This window comes from Eurytemora carolleeae, unplaced genomic scaffold, assembly GCF_000591075.1.
Source record: "Eurytemora carolleeae unplaced genomic scaffold, Eaff_2.0 scaffold1176, whole genome shotgun sequence".
NCBI lineage: Eukaryota > Metazoa > Arthropoda > Copepoda > Calanoida > Temoridae > Eurytemora > Eurytemora carolleeae.
In genome coordinates, this window is record NW_019397372.1 from 25,694 (window position 1) to 46,007 (window position 20,314).

The 20,314-nt window shown below is 32.6% G+C and overlaps 4 protein-coding genes across 8 annotated transcripts in view; all 4 read right to left on the reverse strand.

The window, feature by feature from the left end:
• The window catches only part of LOC111713819 (uncharacterized), a 22,232-nt gene extending 17,957 nt beyond the window's left edge, over nt 1–4,275 (reverse strand). For both annotated transcript variants that reach the window (XM_023488765.1, XM_023488766.1), the window contains exons 1-8: nt 4,158–4,275; nt 3,804–3,971; nt 3,522–3,643; nt 2,972–3,044; nt 2,166–2,244; nt 1,714–1,782; nt 1,463–1,556; nt 571–631 (exon numbers count right to left, since the gene is read on the reverse strand). In XM_023488765.1, coding sequence (XP_023344533.1) covers nt 571–631; nt 1,463–1,556; nt 1,714–1,782; nt 2,166–2,244; nt 2,972–3,044; nt 3,522–3,643; nt 3,804–3,971; nt 4,158–4,261 — 770 coding nt within the window. In that variant the 5' untranslated portion in view covers nt 4,262–4,275. The remainder of the gene's footprint in view (nt 1–570; nt 632–1,462; nt 1,557–1,713; nt 1,783–2,165; nt 2,245–2,971; nt 3,045–3,521; nt 3,644–3,803; nt 3,972–4,157) is intronic.
• On the reverse strand, nt 4,268–11,870 carry LOC111713820 (uncharacterized). Of its 3 annotated transcripts, none has more exons than XM_023488769.1 (9): nt 11,724–11,870; nt 10,746–11,375; nt 9,610–9,670; nt 8,338–8,391; nt 7,837–7,882; nt 7,401–7,461; nt 6,041–6,108; nt 4,918–4,987; nt 4,268–4,454 (listed from the first exon to the last, which is right to left on the reverse strand). In XM_023488769.1, the coding sequence occupies exons 2-9, from the start codon at nt 10,836–10,838 to the stop codon at nt 4,344–4,346; spliced, it is 564 nt and encodes a 187-aa protein (XP_023344537.1). In that variant the 5' UTR covers nt 10,839–11,375; nt 11,724–11,870; the 3' UTR covers nt 4,268–4,343. The 3 variants fall into 3 exon arrangements, with proteins under 3 accessions (XP_023344537.1, XP_023344536.1, XP_023344535.1); XM_023488768.1 differs by having other exon boundaries at nt 10,746–11,381; XM_023488767.1 differs by having other exon boundaries at nt 10,746–11,427.
• Nucleotides 11,871–12,635: 765 nt separating this feature from the next.
• LOC111713822 (proton myo-inositol cotransporter) lies at nt 12,636–18,874 on the reverse strand. The gene is made up of 17 exons (XM_023488773.1): nt 18,783–18,874; nt 18,681–18,731; nt 18,330–18,405; nt 18,089–18,187; nt 17,570–17,651; nt 17,410–17,485; nt 17,063–17,128; nt 16,627–16,684; nt 16,384–16,458; nt 15,870–15,948; nt 15,586–15,620; nt 15,159–15,271; nt 14,809–14,956; nt 13,655–13,761; nt 13,216–13,344; nt 12,937–12,991; nt 12,636–12,711 (listed from the first exon to the last, which is right to left on the reverse strand). Exons 1-17 carry the CDS (start codon nt 18,817–18,819, stop codon nt 12,636–12,638), a joined length of 1,362 nt encoding a protein of 453 aa, XP_023344541.1. The 5' UTR covers nt 18,820–18,874.
• LOC111713821 (DNA polymerase eta) overlaps nt 18,827–20,314 on the reverse strand; it is a 10,493-nt gene continuing 9,005 nt past the window's right edge. The window contains exons 19-21 of one of the 2 annotated variants that reach the window (XM_023488770.1): nt 19,866–20,006; nt 19,497–19,590; nt 18,827–19,122 (exon numbers count right to left, since the gene is read on the reverse strand). In XM_023488770.1, the coding sequence (XP_023344538.1) occupies nt 18,952–19,122; nt 19,497–19,590; nt 19,866–20,006 (406 nt within the window). In that variant the 3' untranslated portion in view covers nt 18,827–18,951. The remainder of the gene's footprint in view (nt 19,123–19,496; nt 19,591–19,865; nt 20,007–20,314) is intronic. The other variant, XM_023488771.1, reaches the window with a different exon arrangement.

Consider the following 20,314-nt stretch of genomic DNA (forward strand, 5'->3'; position numbering starts at 1 on the left):
TTAATATTCATGATCCAGAGCCCGCGATTCAAGAAAATACATCTCGGGTCTAAGCTGTCGCTGGGCCTTTTACGGCTTGAGCTTTCGGATTTAAGTTGCATCTAATTTTCCACAGATTTGTGTTTCTAAAACCGGTTTTATATTGTATTTGACGGATTCTCATGGTTTGAATTGGCGAATTCCGGGTTTTGATGAGAACAAGGCTCAACATTGAGCCTTATTCTCCACTAAAACCAACCAAGGTCGATTTTATTTTCATCGGGCCTAACTACTCAAGTCGAGCCTAATATTTCGAAGCTGTCAATCACGTGACACAAGCTGTTGTCAAAGTTGGGTCTTAGATTGGGTTTACGGCTGGGATTAAGGAATTACGACCCGAGTTGAAGCTTTTAAATCGCGGTTCAGGACACTTAAGAAAAATAGAAATAAAAATATAAAGAACTAATAATTCAATCAAAATAAAAAATAAAAATATAAAAAAACAGGGGCTACAAGCACAAATAACAAAATATAAGAAGAATTGTAGATATTGGGAAGAATAAAAAGTAGAAAATGGGCTATGAGAAAAACCTGATAATTTTGGGAAGAAGAGGGGGGTTCTCTGGGTAAAGGATACTGCCAACTCTTTCTCCTTAAATACAGTTTAGTTAAAGAAAATAACAAAAAATGAATAAATAAACTTAAAATAACATTGAAATAAATTAAAACCAAAATAAAAAAAACAAGACTGAAGAATGAAATATTTGAAATTATTCATGCATTAAATATTACAATATGTGTTCGTACCCGAGAGAAATGAGAGCTTGGTAAAATGTTAGTTCAATACGTGCAGAGCAAAAATTATATCTGATTTCATGTTTGTAGAAAAATATCTCAATTTAATTTAATCTAATTTAAGACTACTGAAGATGCGTTTAGTACATGGATCCGATGGCCTTCCGATGATAATGAGGATGATGATAATGATGATAGCAAGACTAATGATAATGATGATAATGATGATAATGATGAAAGTGATGATAATGATGATAGTGATGATCGTGATGATCGTGATGATTATGTTGATATTTATGATAGTGATGTTAGTGATGAAAGTGATGATAGTGATGATAGTGATGATCGTGATAATCGTGATAATCGTGATGATCGTGATGATCGTGATGATCGTGATGATTGTGATGATTGTGATAATCGTGATGATGATGATGATGATGATGATGATAGTGATGATAATGATGATAATGATGATAGTGACGATATTGATGATAATAATAATGATTATGATGATGATGATAATGATAATGATGACAATGACGATATTGATGATAATGATGATGATTATGATGATAATGATAATGATGACAATGAGGATGATTTTGATAATAATGATGTCGATTATGATGATAATCATTATCGAAATTATTAATGCATTTCCACAAAAAAGTAAAAAAAGTAATATTACCAATAATTCTCTCCCTTTCTGCTCCTGTTCTACATTCGAGGATAGTCGGCGGCCTCCAACCTTTCCGGCCTCCTCGCCGCTTCTTAGTATCCTCCTAAAGGAAGTATTCACAAATTTAAAAGGGGTAAAAATATTTTATAATAACTAAATAAGAGTGGACTGAGATATTCGAGATAAAGAGAATTGACAAAATTTGAGCAAACAAGTGATTGTGCCAGATTTTATTATTGGACACTGGAGAAACCTTTTACCTTTGGAGGTTGTGGAAGCCACATTTTAGGACTTGATGGTACGCCTGTCCTTTTCTGGTCAATTTCAACCTGATTTAATCAATCAATCAATCAATCAATCAATCAATCAATCAATCAATCAATCAACCTATCAATCAATCGACTAACCAACCACCTAACCAACCAAGCAACCAAGCAACCAACCAAGCAAGCAAGCAAGCCAGCAAGCCAGCAAGCAAGCAAACAAACAAACAAACAAACAAACAAACAAACAACCAACCAACCAACCAACCAACCAAACAACCAACCAAACAACCAACCAACTAACTGACTAACTAACCAACCAACCAACCGGCCACCCGATCAACCAAAATATATAAAATAACCAACACAATCAACCTTACATTACAGCACATGAAAAAAAAAAACCTACTAAAACCCATCCATCAACTCAAGCAGAAAAAAAGACCAACCTGCGAGGGTTGTTGAACAGAGAGAGAAAGAGCCAGAGCTAATGCAAGATCAGGATCTGCTCCACCCTCATCTTCAGTCCTGGTAGGAAACTTTTTATTGCGTTTCAAATTGATCAAACTACTAATATGTGAAGGTTTACCCCCCCCCCGTGCAAAGAAAACCAATAGTTGCACCTTAGATAATATCAATAGCATTTATCATATTTTATTGGAATGTCAAATGCTTTTTCCAAGTCTAGTCATGTTTCGCAAACTAAAAGTCGGCTACTCAATGTCCAAGACAACAAATATATCTTTTTACAAATATACTTCTTTACTTTAAAATAAAGCTGAAACAGTTGATGGAGGTTTAAGAATGATATTGATTTCAATTGTCCAAGAGAAAATGAGACATGTAAAGGGTTTACCTCCAACTAATCATGAACGCAATTAAAATTTTTCTCAGGAGAGGGTTGAGCATCTGCAATGTGCATTGAGCATAATAAAGAAAAGGTAGAAACTCCGATTGAAATATGCTCAAATCGAAAAAATAAATGTTTTTTTTTATACCGGGACCTGGAAATGATAACCAGAAGGGAGAGGGGGGACTTATGCTTTTGTTAGAAATACATTTCAAATCAAATCAAATCATAAATTTTTCTGCAGTAAATATTATAAATATTATAACAAATTAAGCAAAATATAAAAAATAAAAATATAATTTACCAACAGTAAGTAAAATTCAAATTAAATCGGTTTACTTTTCAGGTTCCTTTGCATTCTGGGGACCGCTATAAAATGTGCTAACTAGTTGTTAAAAACTCTACCTCGGTCTTTTCACTACTTCCGGTTTCCGTTTGTTCCTGTCCGGAAGAGGAGAGGGGGGTCGAAGCCCAAGTGCTAACAACACAAAAACCAATTTAATTTTTTTTCTTCTGAATACAGGACATATTTAAGTATAGATGACTAATAATAATCTTTTACACCGGACCTCGTACATCTATAGAATAGAAAGACGACTTAATCTCAAGTTATGATTTTAAATAGCTTAATGAACATAAAAAACAGCAATTATGCAGTGTACACAGATTTCTATTAATAATTTGATCTTCAAGCTACTATTTGCAAATCTATTTGCTACTTGACAACAGCAAATACACATAAGATTGATAGAATGGTTGTTTTCATATTCAACAGAATCGATTTTTTTAATCAATATATATTTTCGGCTTATTTATCTGTCTGTTGGTGTCCAATAAACGTTTAACTATTTGTTTGGTAACAACACCAAATACACATAAAATTGGTTTAATGTCGTCTTTTCTAAGCCACAATTTTATGAATCTTACTGTATTAAGAAATTGGTTTATACCGTTCCTTTGCGTTCTTCTGCCTGTTTCCGTTCCAATTGAACAACCTCCATGAGCGTGCTGGTGGCAACACCTTTCTTACGCGCGCAGGACTTCAGATGACCGGCGCGCACAGAGGTCAGTGCGCTCCTGAAAAACAAAAGATTTGAGGTCAGGGGCTTATTATGGAATTTGTCTGGATTTCAGTGGTCCGTGGAGGGGGGCTAAGCCCCAATGCCGCCACCCACCCCCCCTTGAATAAGCCTCTGTTTGGGATGTAATTAACTTAAACATAACTATGTTTTGTTACCTAAAGTCTTTTCCACAAAAAGGACAATCGGGCAAATTCTGTTTTTCTCCCTTTTCTTGTTTAGAGTTTTCTCCATCTTCTTCGTCGTTGTCTTCTTCTTCTTCTTCTTCTCCTCCTCTTCGCATGTTCTCATCCTTATTCTCTTTTTCAGCGTCTGTTTCTTTTAATCTAAAGGAGGTTCAAAGAGTATGGTTCTGAATCGGACATGCCAGCCTGCAAACGGAGTGTAATCTAACATTACGTTTACAGTCCCTTTAAAATCTTTGTTTCAACCAATTTTGTCAAACTTATATTTAAAAAGAACCTCTTATTTCGTAATAAAAAATAAAAACAAAAATAGATTTTTGTACTTACAAATTGTTGCGGCATTCTTGTTGATCCTCCACCTTGAAATCCTCTCCACTATCGTCGACCAATAACTTTTTTGATGCCTTCTTCCGCCTCGACAATTTGGACATTTTGTCTTCTGCAATAAAAATCAGACTATTACTCCTCTGACAATTTTATACTAGAAATATTAAATTTAGTTTTTGAGATTTTTTATGATTCAGCTGTTTTCCCGCCATTTTTTAATCCGCCATCTGGTTGTCCTCCATCTTGTTTTTCTGTGTCAGATTTTTTTGATGATGTCACAACAATTAAAGAATCCCCCTGATTGTACATTACAAAGTTCAACTTTAAAAACTAATCAAACTTTAAAAAAAACTAAAAATCCGCTAAAATCTAATTTCTAAAATCTATACAACATGATATTTTACTATTAAATCACCTTATTAAAATTTGATGTATTATAAAGTTTCACCATTATGTTTGTGGCAAATAATCAATTCATTTGACAATGCATCAAGCTGAACTCAAAACCTAAATCTTTGCAAATGTTGAGATTTTTAAACCAATAATCTAAAATTGAAAAGAGCACCAAGAATTCACCATTATGTTGCAAATATATAGGTAATAGAAAATTATAGTTTGTGGCGAATAATCAATTAATTTGACAACTTTTCAAATTTTGAGATTTTTATTCTAAACCCTAAGTCTAAAGTTAAAATAGGCGCCAAACACAATATTGAAAGAAAAACTTTAAAAACTAATTAATTTGAACTTTGTTAATTTCCTTAAGCTTTGGTGGGGCTTGTGTAAAAATAAGAGAATCCACCTCAACCCCCTCCTCATTCTTAGCAGCACTTAAAATAAAATAAAAAATAAATAAAAGGGTATGGAGGAGATGTCCTATTTGATGAGGGGGGGGGGTCGCTGCCTTAATTATTGATACAAATCTTCCATTTTTTTGGTTGCACGCCTAATTAGTGTTCGAATTTCCTAAAATAAAATTGAGTTGAATTTTAATGGCCTCTAATGACCTCTAATGAACTCAACAAATAGAAAATGTTTTAACTATAGCTTCAAACATATCAAGCAAAAGATAGGAACCCAGACAATACAGTAGTGGTGTCATCATTGATCTATTTGGATTGTTTTAATCATTAAAGCATATTTATTTGATACATATGTTACCAATGTTATAATTATTGTAACACAATTTCATTTATCTATTTTAATGTTTTGACAGAATCCTCCATTTATTTTAACAAACTTAGATGCACATAGAAGAAGGGTTTTTGATTTTAGAGTACGAGTTAAGTCCATTTTCAAAGATGATTTACATATTGATTGTTTGATCTAATTGATGCCACAACTTTAGTCTAATGGTTGTGTTTCTATTCCACACTTTAAAGGGTCCCACTGTATTCTCAAATAGGATTATTTAAATGAGATATAAAACAATTTAACCGGAAATAAATAAAAACTTGAAAAGATAGAAATCCCCGAACGAGGATAATAAAATCTGCAAATTAGAAGTGTCGGATCCTGGAACTAGAGAACGCATACTCAACTTCCTCTCCTTTTATACACTCTTTATTTAATATGTATTTATATTTAGAAGCAATAAATTTACTTCTAAAAACTAAAAATAACATGGATGGAGAACCTTGGAGGACTATAGAAAATCATAGAGAACCATAGAGAGAACCATTGAGGATCAAAGAGAACCTTAGAGAACCAGAGAGAATCAGAAAAAAACAAATTGAACCATATTAAACCGCAAAGAACCATAGAGAACCATAAAGAACCATAGAGAACCTTAGATAACCATAGATAACCATAGATAAACCATAGAGAACTATAGAGATACATAACCCATTTGAAAACTTCTAAAAACTCAAGAAAATCCCTACTTTTCATCCAGGATAAATTTCTTGACTCCTATCGACATATCCATCTGGAACAATTTCTTTTCTGTTTCCTGAAAAAAAAGACTACAAAAAAGAGACTGCCGACATAATTGCATGTTTCCCCGAATTTAAAGTGTAGGATGACCGACACACAACAATACTCTTTAGCCCTATAAAGTTTCGCACTGAGAACATTATCTTCGTTTTTCAGTCGTATAAAATATATAAAGTCTCTTAATTTCTCCAGTTTCTCTGCTGGATAAACCCGAAAGTATTTTTTTTTACAGAAAACCTCAATTTAAAAAAAAATCTAAAGCATTAAAGGGGAATGTTGTGAATTGAACATGAAACACTTCAAATTAATGGTCCCTTAATTATGTTAACACTAGGAATTGTTGTGGTTGTCCTTCCTCCCCTCGAAAATCTACCATTAAAAACAGATCTTTTTTTAGTAACACAAATTAACAACAAAAAGCTAAGATTATAACTAGACTTTTATAGACATGAAACGCAATTACAGCTTCTATAGTTTCTGGGATAGTCTAGGATAGTTTCAAGTGACCCTTCATTTTCAGAGTGTGTATCCAATTCACATCGATACCATTCAAAGCTTTGTATTAATGAATTAGATACCCATGTTTATAATTTAAAGACTGATGATTTTTAATTTGAATCATTTCCGCGGGAATTATCAGAATTAAACACATTTTAAGGTTGAAAAACGACGTTAGCTTCAAAACTATTGATCTAATATAGGTTTCAAGGGTAAATTTGTGAGTCGGGCATACCTCTCTTTAGATGGAGGGACACTTGAAATTACGATCGTAATACGACGATGATCAAACTGATCGTACTAGAGCCAGACTTTCTAACAGAACTACTGTCAAACATAACTGCTGTCTAACAGAACTGCTGTCTAACAGAACTGCTGTCTAACAGAACTAATGTCTACCAGAACTATTGTCTAACAGAACTACAGTCAGACTGAACTACAGTTAAACAGAACTAATGTCAAACAGAACTACAGTCAGCCTGATCTACTGTTAAACAGAACTACTGTCAAAAAGAACTACAGTCAGACTGATCTACTGTTAAACAGAACTACTGTTAAATAGAACTACAGTCAGACTGATCTAATGTTTAACAGAACTACTGTCAAACAGAACTACAGTCAGACTGATCTACTGTTAAACAGAACTACTGTCAAACAGAACTACAGTCAGACTAATCTACTGTTTAACAGAACTACTGTCAAACAGAACTACAGTCAGACTGATCTACTGTTAAACAGAACTACTGTCAAACAGAACTACAGTCAGACTGATCTACTGTTAAACAGAACTACTGTCAAACAAGGGTTAACCTGAATCATAGAAACAGTTCTGGATAGAGACGGCACAGATCCAATCCACTGTCTCATTGTCCTTAATTAATATTATACATTATACAGGGTGTCCCACGAAACATGACAGTTGAGAGATGACTAAAAGATCGTCTTTGATCTTTGAAATAATTAGCGGCATTATTTTGGAGTTTCAAAGATCAAAGATGATCTTCAAGTCGTCTCTTAACCTTTATGTTTTGTTGAGAACCCTGTATTACCATTAATTAAGAATTCTTGAGAATTGTACCACTGCCCATTCTTAAAAAACTGTTAACATTAGACAAAAAAAAAATTACAAAATTTTCCAGTTTACTATTGAAGAATTTGTAAACACTTTTCATGCGAAATCTGGAGTTAATTCGTATCCAGCAAAAAACAACAAACAAAAGAAGAAAAAATGTAAAGATATATTTACCTTATATCATTATTTTGTGTATCAAAAAGCATTCTCTCTGGGGTTCCTGAAAAATTTAATTAATAAAATTAAATTTGTTGTACAATTTTTTTAATGAATGTATTGGTAGATTTCTGTATTTTGTTGATTGTTTATTTTTCTTCATGGTTAATTCTGGGTTCTTCGTAGTTTAATAATAATAATAATGATAATAATCACTGTCAAACCTTCAAACTAGGTTGTAGGCTTGAGCTCCCTCCGTTTAAGTTTGGTTGATTTAGTTTTATCTGTATTTATCATGATTTCAAACATGTACTTAATTTATTTAAACCCTCTTTTCCTCATCTGGTTGACTATAGTACTGTTTGAAAGTAGTTCAGTTTGACAGCCTAGTACCGTTTGACAGTTGTTCTGTGCGACTGTGAGGTTGACAGAAGTTCTGTTTTAAGTAGTAACGTTTGACAGTAGTTCTGTGTGACTGTGAGGTTGACTGTAGTTCTGTATGACAGTAGTACTGTTTACCTGGCTCCGGAAGGTCTAATTTCTTCCACCAGCCTAGGTATTCACCAACCCCACCTATAGTTTAAACCTTGAATTATTCCTCTGTCCTTTAAAGGGATTGTTCACCTTTACAATAATGCCCAAATTTTTAATTAGAAAAATAAAAACGTACCGATCAAAGATTGCCCTACGGCCCAGAATGAGAGCAACATTTCGGTCACTTACAATTTCAATAGACCATTTCTTTTAACATTTACAACAGTATGATTAAAAGTTTTGAAAATTTTAATTTAAAATTCTTTGCTTTCCATAAAGTGACTTGTGGATTTCTAGCAACAGAAACAAAGGAATTGTGAGAGTTAATAATTTCTTCAGCTAAAAAAAAAGTTAAATATATTTTAATAAGTACCACTGTGAATCAGACCTCTTAAAATTACAACTAGAAATACAGTCCCTTTAAATCTACCATTTTCTCGTATCAGAGACACTTCTCAACACGGAGATGGTCACGACAATCTTTATGTATAATAATACAGGAATTTTGGAAATATATTTCGAGACAGAGATNCGAGAAATGTATTAGCGCAACATTTTCTGGAATGAATTAATAATAAAAAGAAGTAGTACTTCAAAAACATCTTTAATGTGGTAGAGAAATTAAATTATTGATATTATTAAAGCAGAGCTGGCCCATTAACTTATGGAAGATAACTTTTAAACAATGTTATTAAGCAAATAGTTTCATTACTAGCTTGAAAATTAACTTGTGGCGTAAAAAATGTGTTCTATGTGTTAATTGGACTATTTAAGATCTATTTCTGAGTCTAAAAGTCGTCTTCCTACTCCAGAGTTTAATGGGTCCCACTGTATGGATTCCTCCTACCAGTGTTTCGGATCCGGATCCGGTCGGATCCGTATTTTAATTTTTTTTANGAATAAATAAATCAAAATGGTTCGTAAATGTATTATTTACATGACGAAAATTTTTCAAAATTATCTTTAATAATTTAATGTTTACATTTATATAATAGTAATGACGACATTTTTAACTTTAGGATTACTCAGCGGCAAATGCTCACATGGCGCAAATTTCAAATATATAAAGTATTCATTTTTAAAAGATGAACGTGATCGGAACAAGCTAGGGCTGAATTAGACTATATTAATTATTAATATCAGTGTTTCGGATCCGGATCCGTATCAGAGTCAGGATCCGGATCCATCATCACGGATGCGGATCCGCGGATCCGGATCCGCATCAAAATGATACGTATCCGAAACACTGCCTCCTACCTACGACCAGTGGCGAAGCAGTTAACACCCCAACAAAGGCTCGTCTGAGGTTCACATTTTCCTATTAAAACGATAAAATCTAATAAAAAAGTTGATAAAAAAATGAAAAATGATAACAAAAAGTGTATAGCAAAAAAAGTTGATAGCAAAAAAGGTTGAGAAGAAAAAGTTTAACACAAAAAATTGAAAAACAAAAAAATTATGGCAAAAAAAGTTGTAACCAAAAAAGTTGATAACAAAAAGAAGTATAGTAAGTATAGCATAAAAGATGGCTGAAAAAGTTGATAACAACAAAGTTATAGAAAAAAATTGAGAACAAAAAGTTTTTCATGTTTCTTGGGATAAATTGTATCTCATATTTCTTGGGATTAATTGTATCTCATGTTTCTTGGGATTAATTGTATCTCATGTTTCTTGTGATTAATTGTATCTCATGTATCTTGGGATTAATTGTATCTCATGTTTCTTGGGATTAATTGTATCTCAATTCCTTGGGATTAATTGTATCTCATGTTTCTTGTGATTAATTGTATCTCATGTATCTTGGGATTAATTTTATCTCATGTTTCTTGGGTTTAATTGTATCTCATGTTTCTTTGGATTAATTTATCTAATGTTTCTTGTGATTAATTGTATCTTATGTTTCTTGTGATTAATTGTATCTCATGTATCTTGGGACTAATTGTATCTCATGTTTCTTGTGATAAATTGTATCTCATGTTTCTTAGGATAAATTTATCTAATGTTTCTTAGGATTAATTGTATATCTCATGTTTCTTGGGATTAATTGTATCTCATGTTTCTTGGGATTAATTGTATCTCATGTTTCTTGGGATTCATTGTATCTCATTTTTCTTCGATTAATTGTATCTCATGTTTCTTGGGATTAATTGTATCTCATGTTTCTTGGGATTAATTGTATCTCATGTTTCTTGGGATTAATTGTATCTCATGTTACTTGGAATTAATTGTATTTCATGGTTCTTTGGATCATATTTATCTCATGTTTCTTTGGATTAATTGTATCTCAAGTTTCTTAGGTTCGATCCCAATATACGTGATATTTAATTGGTTGTATCTTTTGATTTTGGGGACTAATTATATACCATGTCCTGGGATCATGTTTTAGGATTTACCTTAACAACAGCTTTGGGAACACGACGCGGGAAAGCGCTCATTTTAATCTGAAAATTTGGAATAAGATTATTATTATTATTATTCAAAGACATAGACCGTCATGCAACGAAACATGGGTCGATTAGACTTTGCGCCTGTTTAAAAAGATACAAGTAAACTGAAAACTTGCCTCACAATCAATTTTCTATTCCTTATATCTTTGCAACCTGATGACGTAGAACTTAATATTTCAAGAATATATTTTGCTAGATCTAATAATCAAAGTTTAAAACATCAAAAACAACAACCCATTAGGTTGCAAATGTAAAGGGATTAAAATAAACTAGACTTTGAGGCCAATGCTCCGTTTCTGTTTTTACTTTTATCTAACTTTTGTTGATATTAAGTAAACACAATGTGAAAATGCAGCAAAGTTATCCCTGTTCTTTTTCGACAAAAATTTAAAAATATAATATAATATGTTTTGAAGAACAGATTAGTAAGTCTTTTCTTTAAGAATGAATTGTCAACCTATAATGCAAAGGAAATGATTATGAATCCGAAGAATAAATGCCCAAATAAAATATGAAAAAAATATCATTAAAATATCACAGATTCAATGCAACAAACAAATTAGAATGAATATTGTCCTTATTCTTTTAATGTTCGGTACTTTCTCTCAGACATTTTCTTAAGCGGCAACTTCCCAAGAGTATTTTCCCAAGTTGCAGGTTCCCAAGTGGCAGCTTCCCAAGTGGCAACTTCCCAAGCATGTCCTAGCCACAGCGCTAGGCCCTCCTATCCTGTTCTAGCCGCAGCACTCGACCCTCCCCCTAGCCCGTCCTAGCCACAGCACTTGCCTCCCCATTAACCTAACCTTTGAGAAGTTGCCGCTTGGGAAATTGCACATTTGGGAAGTTGCACATTTGGGAAGCTGTACATTTGGGAAGTCGCCACTTGGGAAATTGTCACTTTGAAAAATGCCATTGGGAAAAAACCTAACACATTCCTTTATTTATAACGCTGCTATTGGTTAGGAGAAGGAATTCTTGAGTAGAAGACTCGACCAGACCTTTCAGTTTCATTTTGGTCGTTAAACAGTGAACTAACTTCTTCCAACTTCACACCCTAGAAATCAATATTGTGTTATTTTATTGCTTTCATCTCTTGTAGTGCTAATTGGATCCATTTTATTTTGATGCGGATCCGGATCCTGAATCCGTCTTGTAAAAATATAGATCCGGATCCAGCTTGGTTTTGATAATTTATTTTACAAAAAACAAATTTTCAATTATTTTTTTATGCAGAAACTTGATTTACCATTAAATGATTAGGAAGGTTTAAATGATATCTCAAATTTACAGTGTTTATTTGGTATGCGGTTTTTTATTTATTCTTTCTGATTTCCTGTTTTATTTTTGTCCCACATGTAATATTTCTTGATTGGTCAATATTTTTGGTCATCTTTAAAGTATACCAAAAAAAATATTGTTTATCATTTACGTCTACCATGTAAACTGTCTACAGTCTAAAGTCTACAGTCTACAGTCTACAGTCTACTGTCTACTGTCTATTGTCTAACTGATGGATCACAAGTTATCTTCATATTTAAAAGTGCCCACATTGGATATCGAAATCAAGCATTTAAAAAAAAACAATATTCCACACGTGAGTTATCCATGATGATGGATATCAATGATATCCAATACATGATGATGGATATCAATGATATCCAATCCATGATGATGGATATCAATGATATCCAATCCATGATGATGGATAACAATGATATCCAATCCATGATGATGGATAACAATGATATCCAATCCATGACGATGGATATTATTATTATTATTATTATTAAAGAACAAACAATTGTTTGTTAAAAGCGATATCTATTAATACCCAAGTTACCTAAGGAATGTGAAGGAAACCAGCAGATTTCCTAACCAATTACTGCTCGTAGATAAACTTTGGGCTTGTGCTCTAATGAAAAAGATTATTAAGTCAATTGTTTATGTTAATGTTAAAAACTTGTTTCTGATTGTGTTGCTAACTGCTTTAAGAAGTACTGGAAATTTAAAAAAAAACGGATATAATTTTGATTCTCCTCCTGAAGGAAGATCAACCTGGTTAAGAACTTATAAATGTGTTTAACAAATTTTTTATTTAGAGCATGAAAAAAACAGCTAAAAATACTGATTAACCCACCTGCAGTATCCAGGATGAATTTCACTATTTATTGTCCAGGGCAGGGGTCCCAACCCTAAACAATATCAAATCACATCAAATCAAATCAAATCAAATCAAATCAAATCAAATCAAATCAAATCAAATCAAATCAAATCAAATCAAATCAAATCAAATCAAATCAAATCAAATTTATAAGATAAATGTATTCTGTTTAATTTTGTATTTGCGAAGCGTTCAATAAAAGTAAAATATTATTTTCAAGAAAAAGTTTAGAAAATCTTTTTTGTTCTTTTTTACCTGGAGCAAAGGATATTAGATATAGGGATAGGGACACCAGTATAAGGACAGGACCAGTCACAGATGTATCATCAGTTGAGGCTTCTTCAATAAAATCATTTGCCAGAGATTCATTTGCTATTGACAAACCTGACATAGGGAAATCTAATAATATTATCTTTAAAATAGGGATTCACAGTGTACGTACAGTAAATTCATTACACCCGCAAATGCTATTCAGCAAAGTCACACAAAGTATATAAGTTCATAACATTTTTCCTTCTCTTGTATCCCATAAAATCAGTCACAAAATGAACTGTCCTATATTCAATAAAATAAGGTTGGTGCTTCTAGCCAAACAGGCTGCAATGGCAATGGCCTAAGTTACTAGGCTGTCCGCCAAGAACAGTTGCATTTTTTACTTTGACTTTAAAGTGAAATTTATTAATTGATTTAATACCTAAAGTTTGATTTGGCATCTTGATGTCTCCCATGTACAGAAAACTGGTTGATATTATCAGAAGTGACACAATAACACAGCACATACTCACAAACAACAAACGTCGTCTTCACAACAGAATATTTTAAACATGTTAGATTTTTTCGTTTTCATTGATATCCAATATATGATGATGGATATCAATGATATCCAATCCATGATGATGGATATCAATGATATCCAATACATGATGATGGATATCAATGATATCCAATCCAATATGATGGATATCAATGATATCCAATAGATATCCAATACATTATCATGGATATCAATGATATCCAATCCATGACGATGGATATCAATGATATCCAATACATTATCATGGATATCAATGATATCCAATACATGATGATGGATATCAATGATATCCAATACATTATCATGGATAACAATGATATCCAATCCATGATGATGGATAACAATGATATCCAATAAATGATGATGGATATCAATGATAACCAATCCATGACGATGGATATCAATGATACTCAATCCAATATGATAGATATCAATGATATCCAATCAATGATGATGAATATCAATGATATCCAATCCATGATGATGGATATCAATGATATCCAATACATTATCATGGATATCAATGATATCCAATCCATGACGATGGATATCAATGATATTCAATCCATGATGATGGATATCAATGATATCTAATACATTATCATGGATATCAATGATATCCAATCCATGACGATGGATATCAATGATATTCAATCCATGATAATGGATATCAATGATATCCAATCCATGACGATGGATATCAATGATATCCAATCCATGACGATGGATATCAATGATATTCAATCCATGATTATGGATATCAATGATATCCAATCCATGTTGATAGATATAAATTTGTATTAATTTTAGTGTAATATTTCCATCCTTGTGAATTTTCACAGCATATGCATTATGCAAGCTATGATCAGAGATCAACTTTATTTGGGTGGAAAAAAGACTAATCAATGCCGTAGTTTAACAGAAAAGGTTTTAAAGAGAAATAATCAAATATGTTGACAAACCCTTTAAAAAACCAACAATTGACATAAAAAACTTTATGTCTTAAAACCATTGATTGAAAAATATTCGGTTTCCTTGTCATGATGTGAACCAGCTTAAGGCCCAAAATGGTAAATAGAAAATTGATTGCGGCAGTAACAGCTGAGAACCAGACCGCCATTTGGTTTGATGCTCCCGCCATTTTTATGATAGATGCCGCGTAGTACATTACAGTATTAATACCTGGAAATATACAACAGATGGATTTTGGTGGATAAAGCAAAGACAGGGAAAGAAGCATGGTAGAATAAAAAAAATAAAAATTAACTATGACAAAGAGAATGTCAACTTGAGGACATGGGGTATGTCAAAAAAGTTTGCTCAACTTTAATGTTTGGAAAAATAAATGAAGGCAACTAAAATTATTTCCTGATTTTAAACCTACCTGCCAATTGCTGGCAAAACTGCAGAAGACAACCAAGAAATAAAGCTTTTCTTGCAATAGAGTCAACCGGTAGAGATTTAAGGAATCCAAGCATTGACAAGGAACCAGATTCTCTAATTGGACATTTAAAAAAAGGGATAAAGAAAGAAAATTATTGTCCAATATGAGAGGGGTCAAAAAGGTTCCAGTCGCAAATATTTTCGTGTTTAATTTTGCTACAGAAAGCTGGAATTAATTTTAAAGAAAAGCCATGGTATAAAAGATACCCTGGTAAATTCGTAACTTTTTATATCTAATCATCAACTTTATAAATAAGCAGCAAGTCTCTTTCCAAGATAATGGGGCATTATCCTTAGATACATTACAGGCAGTCTTTAACTTCATGACGATTTGATCTTTCATAATAATAAAAATAAATAAGTCTTCCCTGCTGCAGTCCACTTTGATATCTTCAAACTCCTCCTGAGTCCAGGGTATTATATATTTTACAAAATGCAAACCTTGGTGACAAAAAAATGGGGTTACAACTTGCAAATACTTGAAAAAATCATTTCTTTTTCCATTTTTCAAAAAATCTGAAATGGGGCAATAGATTAACACCTCAATTTGTTATCTCCGACCACCAATATGACCCTATCCTAGCAAAATAAGAAAAAACAAATGTTTGAGAACGGGGATGAAAAAGTTGTGTAAGACAGTATAAACCCCTGCCTGAATTTGATGATAAGGGTTTCTAATGGAGATCAAAACCTCCTGGGCTTCTGTGTATTTACCCTGTCTTACTAGAAACCTAAACAACAATGCTGTAGGATCTGGAGATTAATTTGGAGTACAGCACTGCAACATCAATAGATCTGGCTTTGCTCGAGCAATTAATCCAGTGCTGCTGCTAGATCTATTCTTCAAGATATTAAAAGAACAAAGCAAAATTTAAGTTAACTTAGTACCTCAGGCAACAAGTAACCATGTTTTCCCTGCTTTTATTTAAAAACAGAGGATTCAACATTGGTATTTTACTATTTTGGAACAAAGAAATAATATTAAGCCCAACAAACTTAGTGCAGATCAAAAATCCACAAATTTCCACACTATGATTTACCGGATCCAAATTTCCACACCATGATTAACCGGATCCAAATTTCCACATCATGATTAAATAGATTCAAATTACTGCTATTAAGTTTTTAAGAGCGTTCAGGCCTAAAAAATATTAACTAGAACTTACCTTGGGGATTCAGGCATAAAAAAGAAGCCTATGAGTTGAATTACAGCAGGTACCAAGGCTAATCCAAGCATATATCTAATAAACAATTAATATAAAATCAGATGAAAAATATAATTTTGGACATAAAAAAAGTGCCACAAGAAAAATGATAAATCTGTTCTTAGTCTAAGAACTATCAAGCGAAGGAAGTCTGTATATTGAAGACAAAAAATTGCAATATAAATAAAATCAAAATCAGCTTACCTCCAACCCTCCTCAATATCGACCAGGACACCGCATAACACGCTGGCAACCAGCTGCCCTGAACAATGAACATGTTCAAAATATTTCTTACTCTAAACAGTTTTTAAAATTAATTAATTCTGGTTTTCAATTTGGTAGGAGAATACATTTTGAAACAAATTGAAACAAAAACAATTCAAGAGGATAGATACACTATAACTTTGAGTTAACCGTACTGCTGTTTATCAAACTTGCAACATTACAAATTGAGGGTCTCGTGTTTAAAAAAAAATATATACTGTCACCCAACCAACCCAAGCAGACAAGGGTGGGTGGCCATAAGCTCATCGAGTATTATATCCTGCAGGGCATGATACTTAAACTGTAGGTTAAATGATGATAATAATAATAATAATAATATAAAAATAATAATAAGGATATAACAAATAAGGATTACCAAACACAATAGCCAAGGTGTTTAGTGTCACAAGAGCACCTCTTAGAGAAGGAGTACTCGTTTCACCTGAATTAAATTATTCGATCAATTAGAAAGAAGATCACTGATAAGTGCTCATTCAATTATAAAATTATCTAATCAATCATTGATCAATAATCAATGATCAATAAAAGTTAAGCATTAAAACAGGAAACCGATTCAAGTATCTTTAAGCTAATAAATATTTAATCACATTTTTACTTGATTCAATTTACTGTTTCGGAGATTTCCATTTTCTTTTTTGGCGGATTTTAACTAGGGTGGAAGACGATATTAAGTATTTGTTTACTTATTTTCAATCTATTTACCTATGTACAAAGGAACTGTAGTGCTGGCTAGTCCTACACCTACTCCAACTAGTAACCGTCCAACCAATAAGATCTCCTAAAAATTATAAATTTAAAATATTGTTATATTTAAGTTAAAGCGTTTAATAATGTAAATCGCTAATCCCTATTAGATCATTACCTTTCCTGAAGCAACTGCCATCACCAAGGACCCTATTGCAAAGTTAAAACTGCCCAACAAAATTGTCGGCCGACGCCCAAACCTAAACAAATACTTATAAGCTAAAATTGTTTCCAAATTTATTTACTGAGATTTAACATGAATCACTTAACTTGATAATCTGAATCTTAAAACTAAAAGAAAAAAACAAACATTATGGATTAGAAATAATTTAAAGTTTTGATTTGAAGAACCTTTGATTGATCAGTTATACTCATTTATTGGCAAATATTGTAAAATGTCAGCTAATGCAAAATAAACTGATCTTTCATTGGTCAAATAGTTTGTAGGAACTTTTGGGCAAATAAGAGTTTGGCTTATGTAAGGTTTTAAGTTAAACTCCACATGGCAAATCTCAATATGGGAAGTTAAAAATAATCATGTCAAGGAGATGTTCATAGGTTCGTGCAAAAAAAAATAATTTTTGTTTTAAATCTTAACAATAAGTTTAAGAAGCTTCAACAAGATTTTAAAAACTACTTGTCTGCTATAGTTCCAGTGGTTAGAGCGGTTAGAAAAGCTGAGACCAGAGTACCGGAAACTAGAACCTCCTGCCACGTGTCAGACAGAGACATATCCCTTTCAAACCAATCAATCAATCAAAGAAATTAAAATTGGGATGCAAAAGCTTGTAAATTAAATCTAATTGCCAATTAAAATTCCTAGTTTACTTAAGAGTACTGTGATTTTTCTTTCCATAATAATACATGGTATTTGTTACCTTCTTACGAGAATAAATGCTCCTGAGACAACACCAGTATCATATCCAAATAGAAATCCACCAATAGCAGCAAGACCTTTAAAAACTTACGTAATTTTATGTTAAATCTATGGATGAAATTAAATTTTGACAACTTTTTACGACAAAATTTATGATGCCATTGAAACTGGCCCACAGAGGGTATCCAAACTAAATATTGAGTAGTTTTTTTCTGAATACTAAATCCACTACCCAATATTAGCACTCCCATTAAATTCATCATGCTTAGCTTTATCTAACCTTAACCTATTTCAAGATCTAATTACAATGTCAAAAAACACCTTAATTCCACAAGTATTTCCATTTCCAAACCTGTTAGTAAGATCACTTTTCTGGGAGTCCAGTTTTGAGCTGAAGTAGATCCTAAATTAAATTAATCAATATTAACCTTCAATTTTCTATTTAATTTATTACTTGATGTAAAAAGTTCTTCTTCGTCGCTATCCGACATTTTTTCATCTGAAAAATAAATAAGATGTTTTTTGTTCAATAGGATTCAGTTAGAATTTTAACTTCTAATTTACAATTTCAATTATATCACATTTCAGGTTTCACAGGGAAAAATTTACATGAAAAATTTCAACTAGGATTTTTTAAAGAACGAACTGATATCTTTGTGCTGACGTTTCACAGCCTCAGAACTGTGAACAGACCGTTTTCGTTTCCCTCCATTTTTTCCGTCAATTTTCGCGCCATTTTTGTTCGATTTGTCAATAACAATAGTTTTGACAAATGAATTCTCACGCTGTAATTCCTAAAAAAAAAATTTGAAAATAAATATGCGATATCTTACTATTTAAAATAATTTTTTGAATAATCACTCTCCTAATAAATTCCTTTTATATCATCCAAATTATGAAAATTAGAACTCTTTCAATGAAAGAAGTATGGACCGTAAGTCAGAACTTCAATGCTGTAAAACTTGAGATCACGCATTGATCTTCATCTTATGCAGATCTACGGATCCCCTGATCCCCTGATGATCATACCCTGTAAGGTTAAACTTTAACTGATGGATCACAAGTTATCTTCATATTTAAAAGTGCCCACATTGGATATCGAAATCAAGCATTAAAAAAAACAATATTCCACACGTGAGTTCCAATCTCATGTACATATAAAAATCACCTTGGCGTAATGATAATCTATGTGTTCAGGGAGTTCAAACGCTGAAATCATTTTCAAGCATTTCTCACAGGTAACTAAGTCAGCACTATCACAACTAAACAACATTCTTTTAATTAATTTTTAAGGTTAAGGGTTCTAGAAACTTTTGAATTGATGGTTTCGTAGTTTCCTCCGGTGTCCGCCTGTGTTCAGTTCCGCCGGCGGTTTTTTCTTCTTCCATNTTTCAAAATCTTCTGAATCTGAAATTTATATTTTAAATAACATCATCAGTAAATATCAATTACTAGCTAAAGGCCCGGAGTTGCCCTGGAATTTTTTTTTTATTTCAGCCCATTCGGTCCAGCCGTTTAACTATTGTTTAACTATTACCTAGATTCCTGGTTTTCAACCAGAAACTTTTGAATTGATGGTTTCGTAGTTTCCTCCGGTGTCCGCCTGTGTTCAGTTCCGCCGGCGGTTTTTTCTTCTTCCAATTGTTTTAAATATTCGATGCGCAGTTTTGCTTTCTTCCTGAACAAACAAAAATCTGATTAAACGGATAGTAAAATAGTCAAATAAAACATTTGACCTTTTGTTTTCTCGTGAAAATCAAATTAGGAAGACCATCTATATATAAATTTAGCTTGTGCGTTTGTTTGGTTGTATCCAATAAGCGTCAAAACGGCTGAACCGATTGGGTCCGATTTTGTGTGGGACTTCACGTGACCCCAGGGAAGGTTTTTGAATGATAAAAATTTTAAAAATTTGTGTTTAAAATTTTTCTTTTGTAAAAGGGGATGGTGGAGTTGGCACATTTGATGTAGGGGGGGGGGGGGCCC